Source organism: Caloenas nicobarica, chromosome 33 (assembly GCF_036013445.1).
Source record: "Caloenas nicobarica isolate bCalNic1 chromosome 33, bCalNic1.hap1, whole genome shotgun sequence".
Classification (NCBI taxonomy): Eukaryota; Metazoa; Chordata; class Aves; order Columbiformes; family Columbidae; genus Caloenas; species Caloenas nicobarica.
The window spans coordinates 302,125-314,090 of record NC_088277.1 but is presented as its reverse complement, the minus strand read 5'-3'; the positions used below and the strand labels follow the sequence as shown (position 1 = coordinate 314,090).

Here is an 11,966-nt window from a genome sequence, read left to right as displayed (position 1 = left end):
AAGGTGGTGAGGGGTTCCTGCTGCTCAGATGAGTGTTGCTGACTTCTTGTCTACCTGGTTATTTCCAAATATGAGACAGCTGAAGTGGAAAAAGGTGTCGAGAAACGAAGATATTAATATCAGAGCTTCTAAGGCACAGTATGTCCTCTTGATTTTAAATATTCTGCTGGGAAAGGACCGTATTTTAGAAATGTATCCTGTGGAAAGTCTCTGAAATAAAGAAGCCAGTTTTTTGGATAGTATGTAAGTGAAAATTTAGATAATTACTCATAAGGTTCCCCATTGCAATTGAAAAAATGCAATGGTACTGATGTGCGGTGTTCTGAAGAAACTAGACTATAGGTGCTGGTTAAAATGAAACTGAGGTCTGTAAATACCATTTAAAAGGCATTGTGAAAATATTATCTCTCTGGATATTATCAACCAAATATATATTTGAGTGAAATATACAATGATTTTTCACATTTTCTCTAGATATTAGCCAGCATAAGTAAAAAGTGACAGAGAAGATATACATTACATCCCTCCAAAATATTTAAAGCAATAATGAATATTAATTTAAGGTCATTCAAAAGACATACATACAAATATATACATACATAAGGAATTTTCAGAATCCTCTGTAAGACTTGTGCAACTCAATAGTTGTTTGAAAGTCTTGTTCCATGGCCTGCAGCCACAGAAACTTCAAACCCTTTGAAAAACCAGCCCAGAGAGTCACTTTTAAAAGCCACCAGAGGAGTCAGAAATGTAAATGTCATCGATTTTCAGAGGTGGAGGCAGCTGGACAACACAGACTCTTCATAGAATGGGATGTAAGGAAGTGGAGAACGTTGCCCTTGAGGGATTCAAGTAACGGTTGGCCAAGGGTTCCCCTGCCCTTGAGGGACCCAAGTCAGGGCTGGCCAAGGGTTCTCCAGACAAGCTACAGCTGGAGAACGGGCAGCAGAGAGGGGACACCTTCCCTTGCAAAATCAGCACAAACGGAGAAGCTCTTATCTCTTGGTCGTTACCCCAAGATGGAGAGTTGTGTGCTCCAGGTCACTCTCCAGCCCAGAGCACCCACTCCCGATGAGCAGTCCCAGGAAGGTGGAGGGCAACTGGGTTTAGTCAGAGAAAACAGGTCGTCTCTCCCCATGGCCTCCCTCCAGATTGCCAAACGCACCAGAGCTGCCTTTCTCTGGTTGTACCATCCCACATGGCGGCTCCAGGACAAGGGGGAAGATCTGTTAAGTCAGCCAAATGCCTGGATGCTGACCACATTCGGCACACACAGATAAGACGCCCAGATTGAGTCACTCTGACGTCTTCAGACGAGATGTGAAGATTATGCCGAAGCTGGAGTCACTTCAGCCTCCTCCAGGTAGGATTCAGTACCAAACCTGGGCTCCAGACATTCCTTCAGATCTCTTACACAAGGACTCATATTAAACAAAATCAACACCGGCAAAATGTAAACGCTGCAGAAAATGTAGATGGAAACCAAGCCTGGCTGCAGCTTCAGATCTCACCAAACAAAGCGATTCTGGCAGCGCAGGGGAGAATGTTGCAATGAGTCCTCACAACAATGCCTACGACGTTGTGTTTGAGATGTTAAAGCTGGGAAGAAACAGAGTCTTAAAATTAAGTACAAAAATAGGTGGCTCTTGCCTCAAGCCAAACCCCAACGTGCTCTTGGCTGGGCCCCAGCTTCTCAGAGGCATTGCCTTCTCATCGGCTTCTGTTTGGGCCAAACCCGCCACAACCTCCAACTCTAGCGCACTTCTACTGGGCTTCAAGGGGACAGACGTCCTTCGGAGAGCGCTGTAGCCACTGGCCACTGCCCTGCTAGCCCTCTTCCTAAGGCCGCAGCTTCCTGGCCTGCTACAGGTTTCTGCTCTTTGATGACTTCTGGTGGTGGGGGAGCTGAAGCACAGACCAAACACATCGGCATTGTCCTCCCAGTCTTGCTCCCGCGGCCCCTCCTCAGGCCAGACCTAATCTCTCCCACTTGCTCTCCGTGTAAAGACACCCTGGGGGAATCAATGGGCTTTTCAAGGAGCTGGTGGGTACCTGAGCCCACAGGTTTGGGGTTCATCCCGCCCTCCCAGCCCTTCGTGTTCCCTCTGCTGGTCAGTGATGGGGAGGATGAGCTGGTGGTTGTGGTGCCGGGCTCTGCGGCCTGCATGGCCATGGCCGACTTGTACACCAGAGGGCGGGTGCTTGGCCAACGCCCATATCCATCCTCCCAGGCAGCTGTAGACCTGCCCTCCCACCTCTGCCCACAAGGCCACTGCCGTCTTCTTCCCCTGAAACATATCGATGTCTGCTCCGCTGGCAGACGATCAGAAGGAACTGCCATGAGAGGGTGCTCGATTGCGTTGCTTGGTTGGTTGGTTGGTTGGTTGGTTGGTGGGTACAATGGCTGAGGAGCGAGGACTGGGACAGTGCTCCTGCCTCAGCTGAATTGCTGCCCATTGCAGGGCTGGGGCATCCAGAACCCCACCATTCTAGGTATGACATCGTGTTTTCAGGCACTGCAATGACGGGTAAGAGGGAAGAGGCATCGCCCAGGCTTGGACACTTGCTTGGCTTCCTCCACACGCCCATTCAGTTCCCCCAAAGCAGCCACGACACGTTCAGCAGAACAACCCACACCTTTCCACCAAGTTGCTTCCCCAACACCTAAAACCCCCTTGCCTAGAAGTGGTTTCCCACGCAACGACACAAAGACATGGTGAATGTTCTCTGCATTTTATTGAGGATGGCAACATCCAACAGAAGAGGGAAGAAGGAGGGGACATGAGGACAGAGGAGGACACAGGAGCTTTATACACATTTGCCTTTTGGCAGCCAGAAATGTACAACGCAGCGAGAAAGGCAGAGCGGTGCCCTCCTGTAAACCAGCTCCCCGTGACGGGCACCCACAAGTGAGACTTTTCTTTGCTCAGATGATTATTTCATCACTGGGCTTGGGACTAACGAGCAGCTCACCAGGGCTGCTAACGGGAAGGGGCATTGCCACCAGGTTCCCGTAGTGGGACTGAGCCAGGTAGATGAGCCGGTACGCGGTGGGCCATGAGGGACACAGTTCATTGCATTGCAGGACACCGGAGCTGGATTGAAGGAGGCTGGGCTGCTGCCGGGAGGAGATAGGAGACGCTTCTTTCTTCTTTCAACCTGGGTTTGGGGCTCAGAATCTCACTCCTGAAGATTTGACAGAGGTGGTCGTGACACATCTCCGTACAGAGGATGATCCCCCCCCAGAGCCGAAGCCACCTCCAGAGCTGCAGATCCTTCCACTTCCAGAAGAGAAGCCACCGCTGAACATTCCTCCTCCCATTCCACCGCTGCTGCCCATGCTTCCTACTCCAAAGCTTCCTCCTACTCCACACACTCCTCCTCCAAATCCTCCTCCCATGCCGCTACCGCCTCCGAATCCTCCTCCTACGCCGCTGCCACCTCCGAATCCTCCTCCCACGCCTCCTCTGCCTCCAGTGATGGTGGTCCTGCCTACCACAGCTGGAAGAGAAGCACAGGTTATGTACCCACTGTCCGCTGGGAAGATCTACCTCCAAACAGACGTGGTCTGCTACTACTCCATGAGGAGACCAATGCAGATACTTACAGACATTGACGTTGGACATGCCGTCGTTGCACAGCCTGTAAGGGAAATTGGTATATTTTAATTACCCAACAAAACAACCATTATAAAAACTGAGAACTGTATTTTCGTTATCAAACCATTTCCCTGTTCCATCCTTATCAGCAACTTTGGTGTCACTTTGAGATTAGACTGGTAACATCAAAACTCAAGGCGTCCAGCCCAGATCTCAACAACCCTCTCAAACCAGGAGTCAAGTGTTACCTGTTCTCCTCTCCCTCCAGCAGCTTCCTGTACATGGCAATCTCAACGTCCAGGGCGATCTTGGTGTTCAGCAGCTCCTGGTACTCCTTCAACAAGCGAGCCAGCTCCTCCTTGTCCTTCTGCAGGGCACCTTCCAGCTCTTCCAGTTTTATCCTGGCATCCTTGAGGGCCATCTCGCCCCGTTCCTCAGCCTCGGCAATAGCCGACTGCAGATGCTGGTTCTGAGGAAGAAGAAAGGGCAGTTTCTCAGATCTCATTTAGTCACTTAGGATCAGCCCTCAAACCCCAAGTGGAAGAGTCAACAAACAAAGGATGTAACATTTAGTTGACCCACATATGGTCATTTGTATTCCCATCTGATGCCAGTGTCTCATGAGACACCAAACAACCCCTACCTGCTTCTTCACGTTCTCAATCTCCGCCCGCAGCCTCTGGATGTTCCTGCTCAGCTCTTGGATCTCGATCTTGGTGTTGCGGAGGTTGTCCCCGTGCCTTCCAGCGGTGTTCTGCAGCTGTTCGTACTGATGGCACCAAGACAAAGCAAACCTTCAGCGAACCACTCCTGGTGCCCAGACAAGGCTCGTCAGCAGTTTCATAGCTCACGTGCTGCTACAAGCACCTTTCACGCTGGTCATGGATGCCCAGCTCAATGTAAAAGAGGGTTCTGAGACTCAAATATTATTAGTTTTGAACTTTGAAGTAGATCTTAGTCACACTAATAAGCATCCCTCGGCTTTTTACAAGCTACTTTGGGCAGGCATTTTCTAGTCTAGGCATGTTTTCGAACCATCTTTATTGAGAAGCTTTTAGCATGCACCAAAGTGAGATTCTGGACACCTTCACCACAGTGAATCAGATCCCTCAAAAGCAACACAATTCCTCTTGGGACTTCCTTGCCTGAGCCCCAGCGCCGTTAGCTCGAAGAGATGTCTCACTTTGTCAGAAATGATCTGCAATCTCCAGCCACCACCCAGGGTTCCGTAAGCGCTCCCCGACTCACCTGGCTCTGGTACCAAGCCTCAGCTTCAGCTCTGCTGCTCTGCGCGATCTGCTCGTACTGACGCCTGACGTCCTCGATGATGCTGTCCAGGTCCAGGTGGCGGTTGTTGTCCATGGACACCACCACCGACAGGTCCCGGCTGATCGTCTGCATCTGAGACAGCTCCTGCAACCCAGACATGAGTTAACCCGACCATCCGAGGCGGGGAAAAGAGCAGCAGCTCCAAGCAGCCTCTCCAGACCAACTCCACATGGGCGCCCAGTCCAACCTCGGTGTCCCCCATTGCAACTCCCGATGAAGGGGCAGCTCCTACCTCCTCGTACATGCACCTCAGGAAGCTGATTTCATCCGTCAGAGCTCCCACCTTGGCTTCCAGCTCTACTTTAGTCATGTAGGCAGAGTCCACGTCCTAAAGATGACAGAGAACAGTTTCGTTTCCTCTTGGAAATCCTTCAGGACCGTGGAAATTACAGCTGAGGGTAACGACTGGGATGGTGTGATTCAGTTATGCAAATTAAACACAAAGGACTTCAAATATCAGCCCACAGATCCTATAATCTCCCCGAATTCCCATTGGAGAGGGAGTCCCCTCAAAGCACAGGCGAAGCCTGATATTCCAGCGAGCATCTGGGGTGACTCACCTTCTTAAGCACCACGAACTCGTTCTCAGCAGTTGTGCGCCTGTTGATCTCTTCCTCATACCTGTGGAGAGCGAAAACACAAGCTGAGTTTCCTGAATTTTCCTGCCTAAGGCCATGCTAAACAAACCAAAAGAAAAAAAAATAGTAATAAAACATTTAGACTTAAAAAACTCTGTCCACAATTGCCATGAAAAGCATGTGTGTGTGAAGAGAGATGATGACCAAGCTGCTTGACCTGCTTTGTGGATTAGTCTGTCCCTGCACTCACTTGGTTTTGTAATCCTCGACGTATTGCTGCATGTTCTGCAGCTCCGACTCCAGCTGTCCCCTCTGGGACAGGATGGAGTCCATCTGCCTCCTCAGGTTCTGGATGTAGTTCTCAAAGATGACATCGAGGTTCTTCCTCGGCCCCGCAGGCCCTTGCTGCTGGAGGAGCTCCCACTTGGTGGCCAGGACCTTGTTCTGCTGCTCCAGGAACCGGACCTGAAAGACAACATGTGGAGGACCCACCATGACATGAGGAACAACAAGACATCGTTTCAGCCCGCAAAAACATTCTCCTTTGCATTAAGATGAGAGAACCGGTTAATTGTTTTTTTTTTTTTAATTTCTGTTGCTTAAACTGCAAGATCAGCAAAACGAGGAAAATTCTAGTTCATACTCAAGTAAAAGGAGCTTTTAAGTGTGGCACCAGCTCCAAGTACATTTCCATTGCAGGTTGTGTAGATATCTTAGATTTCTAGTCCAGATTTAAAAGCCTGAACATTTGAAAACAAAGAGGAAATAAAAATATATTCATGAATACTCAGATGGGAAGGTATTTGGAAAGAGAGTGGTAGAGAAGGGAAAATTTGTGCCTGAGACCTGCAGATGTTCAGAGGCGTTGAGCCTGCTTGCAAGAATAACCGATTAGTTGAGCCTGGTGCAACAGGCTGGATTAAAGCCCTGAAGACATGGCTTTGATCTCATATGGAAGAGAGATTCTCATCTCTGCTGCAGCAGAACTTAATAAAAAGACTCTGCTCAAGCTTCTCAGCCTCCTGATATTTAGCTCTAAAAGGAGGTTTCTGCAGAACTTGGAAGTTCCTCCCTATTTTCACCCTTAACGACATGCAATCCCACCCTCTCACCTTATCAATGAAGGAGGCAAATTGATTGTTAAGAGTCTTGATCTGCTCCTTCTCCTGGTTTTTGACTTGCTGGATCTGGGGGTCGATCTCGACATGGACCGGCTGCAGGAGCGTGTGGTCAACCTGCACCGGCTGGATTCCAGGGCCACCTCTACCGGGGCCACCAAAGCCTGGGCCACCAAAGCCGCCCATTCCTCCACCCCCCATTCCTCCACCGTAACCACCCATTCCTCCACCGTAACCACCCATTCCTCCACCAAAGCCACCCATGCCTCCACCACCACCCATTCCTCCAAAGCCACCCATTCCTCCACCAAAGCTGCCTAGTCCGCCTCCATAGCCTCCACCAAAGCCAACCATCCTGCCTCCATATCCTCCACCGCCATAACATCCACCCATGGAAATCCTTGCACTGCCACCCAGGTTATGGAGACTCTTGCTGGTAAACCCTCCACAGCGTCCACCACCTCCAAATCCCCGGGACATGGAGAACGAGCTGTAGCTGCTCCTGCTCCGGCCACCACCTCCTCCAAAGCCACCAGCGATGGCAGAGCAAGAGCTGTAGCCCCTCCGGCTCCCTCCTCCAAAGCTTCTGCAGACAGACTGCCGAGACATGGCTGCTTCTCCTAAGCCGAGTCAAAAAAACGAGAAGGCGAGAAGGCTGAATGGAGCTTTGCGGCGGGGAGATGGGCGCGAGGAGAAGGGAATGAGTCCCTCTGGCTGGAGGGCGGCAGATGCTCCCTTTTATCTGTTTCTGGAGGTGGGCTGGGTCTGCATGGGCGTGAAGGAGGAGACAGCTCCTGTCTTCATCAGCGTGGCGTGGTTTACAGATTTTCATCTTCAATTTGCCAAACATTGACCCTACCCAGAAACACACCCTATAATGCAGGAGAAAATTAAAAAAGATACAACTGTGCCTAACTAGTGGTAGCACTCAATGACTAAGAAGTCTTACGCTTTTGTGGTATAGTAACAGTCTCCCTAGGATATACTACTACTCTTTCTTTTTTTTTTACCTTTCATCCATTGTGGTTGTTTCCCTGCTTATGTTTATCTTTATTTTGATCTTTCACTCCAAAGCCCCATGGCAGGCAAGCACCGGAGCTCACGCCAAGTTGTAGCATGGCTTTCACAATTCCCAAAACACACCTGTGTTACACCCTTGGTCTTCTTTTTACATGGAAAATTGCCTTTGGGTTCGAGAAGTAGTTTCTCAATCTAGAGCTGGGGCTCAGCAAATTGCATTTTGATGAGGCTCCGCGTCTTTTCGATAAATAAAACCTCACCAGAAACGAGATACAATGCTTGGCACTGGAAATTCATTTATTGTTGGACCAAACTCTTACTGAAAGCGAGTCCTGGAGTCTTCATGCCAAGATAGTCTCAGCACCGGTGAAGAAATGCCATGAATATCACAGCTGGGAAATCCCTTTCAGATTTTCCGAAGGCTCCAAGACCATGAGAAGAGCCCCAGAAGACACCACAGGGCCCAGCTGCTACGGTGGGAAGCGTGGACAGACGGACGGACGGCTCTGAGAGAAGGACGCATGCAAAATCACGCTGCCCACATAAAAAACCCTGTAACTGTTTGAACGCAATTAGCTCAGCTCTTTCTGTAGAGACACATGGAGATGAGGAGAACAGAGGGCACAACTACTTTCACTCGAGGAAATTCACGTTTTTCACCAGCCTGGCTCACTCCAGTATTTAAATGCAAATATTAGTATATTTTTGGCAGACACGCACTCTTGTAGGCTGTGTTGAGCCCTCCTTCAACCACACGGGCTGGTTTCCTTTTTAAGCTTGTTTGAAAGTAGTCACCAGATTTTAGAAAGGCAGAAGCTTCTCAGAATACTCCGGTTTTGATGTCGTATTGAGAAAGGATTAACTTATGAGTTAAACTCGCAACAACAAGCCTATGACCCATCATGCACTCATCCTTTTGTCTTGCAGAAGCCTGCTTATCAAATAACAATTACTGTCTCTCTTTTTTATTATTATTGAGAAACTCTTTTTTTTCCTTAGTTTTCAGCTTTCTAAAGCCCCTTCAGAAATTCTGAAGTTCAAACACCTTTATCACGATTGGGGCATCTAACTGTGCAAGGTTCCCATGGGACGCAGGTAATTAAGTTTCTTGAGAATCCACACTGGCAGCTCCTGGTATCTTCAGATGTTCTAAACACCTCTAACTATATCGCCCAGACACCTCTTTCCAAAAGTCCCCGGGGACCCGGACCGGGGCGTAACGTGCAGCTGAGCTGGCATTTCCACCGAGAACACGAGTGTCCCTGCCCAGCCTGCTCGTCCCACCACCGTCCCCAGCACCGCGGGGCATTCGTGAGCACACGGGGAAACGGATCAGGGGGTAGAAACAGCTAAAAAATACATATATAATAACAACAAGTCCCTGTGAGACCAAAGGAATGGGGAGGCCGGGGGGTTTGGTGGTTGCACAACATGGTTCGTATACAGCAAACGTGTGGGCTGAGGAGGTCCCGTATGGCTTGTTGGTCTTCGGCAAGACTTTGTCTCCTAAATGCCACAGTTGGGACGAGCCCCTGCCCAGCCTGGGAGGTTTTGAAGCCCAACCTCAAACATCTCTGCAGCCAGGAGCCCAAAGACTTGACCAACACCTGGTGCCCTCCGGGGGTGAAGCCAAGAGCCGTTTCTCAACAGCCCTTCCCAAGGAGAGGAGACGCAAGAGCCGGCAGCGCCGCGTCTGCGGACCCGGGCGACCGACGCGTTCTGCTTCTGATTTATCAATCGAACACATTCCACCGCCGCCTGCCACCCCACGAGGTCCAGGCGGGCGCCGTGGGCTTATAGCCGCCATAGATACAATCACGTATACGCGCGCGCACCAACGCACACGCGTTGAACAATGCCTTCCCTCTCCTCCCTCTGCGTTACCAAATACCTGGTTACATTATTCTGGGGGGGTTTTGTTGGGGATTTTTTTTCTTTTTCTGTGGGTGGGATGACGTGATCAGAAAGTTTTCGGGTTCCCAGCCGTGCTGGGAGGAGATGCCTGAAGTCAGCAGGAGGCTGGAGTCCTGAGCGCCCGCGTTCAGATAACGTGCCCGTTGGGCTGAGTCACGGCCGCGTCTCCAGCCAAGTTTGGGAAATCAAACCAGGATTTGGGTATCGACACCGTCACTCAGTTCCAATGCAATAGGCAGCGTTCGACTGGAAGGACCTCCAACAACATCATTGTACCCAAAGCCCTAAATTAAGGAAAATCAGCTTTAAAGGTCCCTTCCAACCCAAACTGTTCTATGATTTTATGAAAACAATCAGGCAGGAATACAGGAAAAGCTGCTCAAGCCTTGAATGCTCAGAGGAAAAATCTCATTTCAGCAGCAACGCTGTCAGGTGATGTATGCTGAACTTAGGAAAAGCCTTCAACCACAGAAAGGAAGAATTTCTGAGGCAAAAAAAGCAAAGAAAAGCATTTAATTCCCACACCTCCCGTCAAACATCTAAGTGCTTTCACTGCACTTTAGAGGAGACTTTTAAAAGGGGAGGAAATCATCAAGAAATTAAATGAAACTTATTTCAGGCCACGTCAAATGTTTTCCCTCCTCTGACAAAAGGCAGAAATTATGTCACATCTCGCTCCAGCCCAGGAGAATTTTCCCCTAATTGCTGGTGCAATCATAGGAACAAAAGGCGAGGGCTTTTTGGTGTCTGTTTGTTTTAACATTTCAGCATTTGTACACGTCCAGAAGCCTTTTGTCTCCTCATCACGCTGCCCTGATGTCAGGAGCCGTTCGCTGGAGGCAAATGTACACAGAAGCAGCCGGATTGGGGTGATTCTGCGGGAATTTCATTCAACGCCATCTCAGGTCCCTTTACAACCCCGCGCGATGTTTAACCATTGCCCAAACTGTCACCTCCCCACCCAAGTAGTGACATGCCTTTGCTGGCAGCCGTGTGACATTCCACCGTCGCCGGGACGTTGATGTCTTCAGCATTTACAAACAGGGAACGGGGCATGGGATAAATGAAATGACTCATCTGGATGGCGGAGCGAGTCTGCGGTTGACCATGGATGTGACTCAAAGTCTCCTGAGCAAGAGGTCAAACCACACCAGGAGGTTTTTTTGGCTCTAAATTTACGGGTCATCAAAAACATTCTACTTTTGTGGAGAGGTAAGGCTTGACAGGGGGTTGACATCTTGCTCTTCCCATGGCCTCATTTACCTTTACGAGATGCTTTAAAAGCAACCCATGGATCCCCAGCCAGTCCGGACAACAGGGCTGGCTCCAGCATCGTGGATACTGAGGAATTAGCTCCGAATTAGCTGGAGGAGTGATGATCACCCTTCTCCCTTCCACACCGTCCCTTAGAGGATGACCCAAAAGCACTCAGGGCTGTGCGACGCCTTTGCCACGGCAGCACCGCAGCATCGGGACCACCTTGGAGGACAAGGGGGCACGGGTGGAGGCCAGAGCTGGAGCGGATGAGGAACATCCCAAGTTGGCCAACACAAGCAAGGGAAGGGCTTAGAGAAAGGGCAAGGGAACGGTCTCCTGTCACCAAGCAAGCCCAGAAGTCCTGCTCTAACGCGGCCAACTGCCTCTGTCACCCCAGGAGACCCAGCAGGAGGATGCAGAAGAGCGTTCGGGTTCGACCCAGCTGCCTCTTTCCTCCTCTCCTGCTCGTTCCCACGGGTGTCGCTCCAGAAAACCCCGGGTGTTTCGCTGACTCAGCCGGATCAGACCGTCCCATCAGCGATTTCACCACCCCAGCCACCTCACCCCTGCGAGACCTCCTTCCTCTCCTGCCAAATGCACAAACCGTCCCAGTTCTCTGAAGGGAGAAAGACGGGAGACCGGGCTACGCGCTTGCTTTCGTTCCTTTAAATGCAAACTTCAAAGGGCAGGAGAAAGTCAGGTAACATTTTCAGATCTCAGCAACATTTTCAGGTCTTGTTGCAACACGAAACTCTTTGGTCAGAGAGAAAACCCACACAAGCGTACTGCCTCTAGCGTTTATTGGGGTATGGCACACGCCAAAGGAGAAAGGCTTAAGCAAACAAGCGCAATTGTTCCCATGATCACAAGGAAAAGGTAAACTCGGAGCAAAACTGAACATTTGACAACAGCTTCCAAAGAACACAGGTGAAACTGCCGGTATCTCGCTTAGGGAAAAAAAACGAAAGGAAAACAAAACTATAGCGGGGTGAGAAATGTCTTCAGCTGGGACTAGTCACCAGTGGGAATTTTTTGTTGTGAGCCCCGGCTGATGAGCAGCATTGAGTAAAATTGCACCAGGTCTCGGATCCGGCGCGAGGTCTTGAACAAGTCCAGATTTTCTGCCGGCTCCAGGACGCGAGTCCTCCGAG

The 11,966-nt window shown here is 50.1% G+C and overlaps 1 protein-coding gene across 1 annotated transcript; it reads right to left on the bottom strand.

Annotated features, from left to right (window-relative positions):
- Positions 1 to 2,717: 2,717 nt before the first annotated feature.
- Positions 2,718 to 7,330, bottom strand: LOC136000619 (keratin, type II cytoskeletal 5-like). The gene is made up of 9 exons (XM_065654549.1): positions 6,619 to 7,330; positions 5,757 to 5,971; positions 5,489 to 5,549; positions 5,161 to 5,256; positions 4,848 to 5,012; positions 4,243 to 4,368; positions 3,848 to 4,068; positions 3,608 to 3,642; positions 2,718 to 3,501 (listed from the first exon to the last, which is right to left on the bottom strand). Exons 1-9 carry the CDS (start codon positions 7,231 to 7,233, stop codon positions 3,173 to 3,175), a joined length of 1,863 nt encoding a protein of 620 aa, XP_065510621.1. The 5' UTR covers positions 7,234 to 7,330; the 3' UTR covers positions 2,718 to 3,172.
- Between the last annotated feature and the right edge of the window lie 4,636 nt (positions 7,331 to 11,966).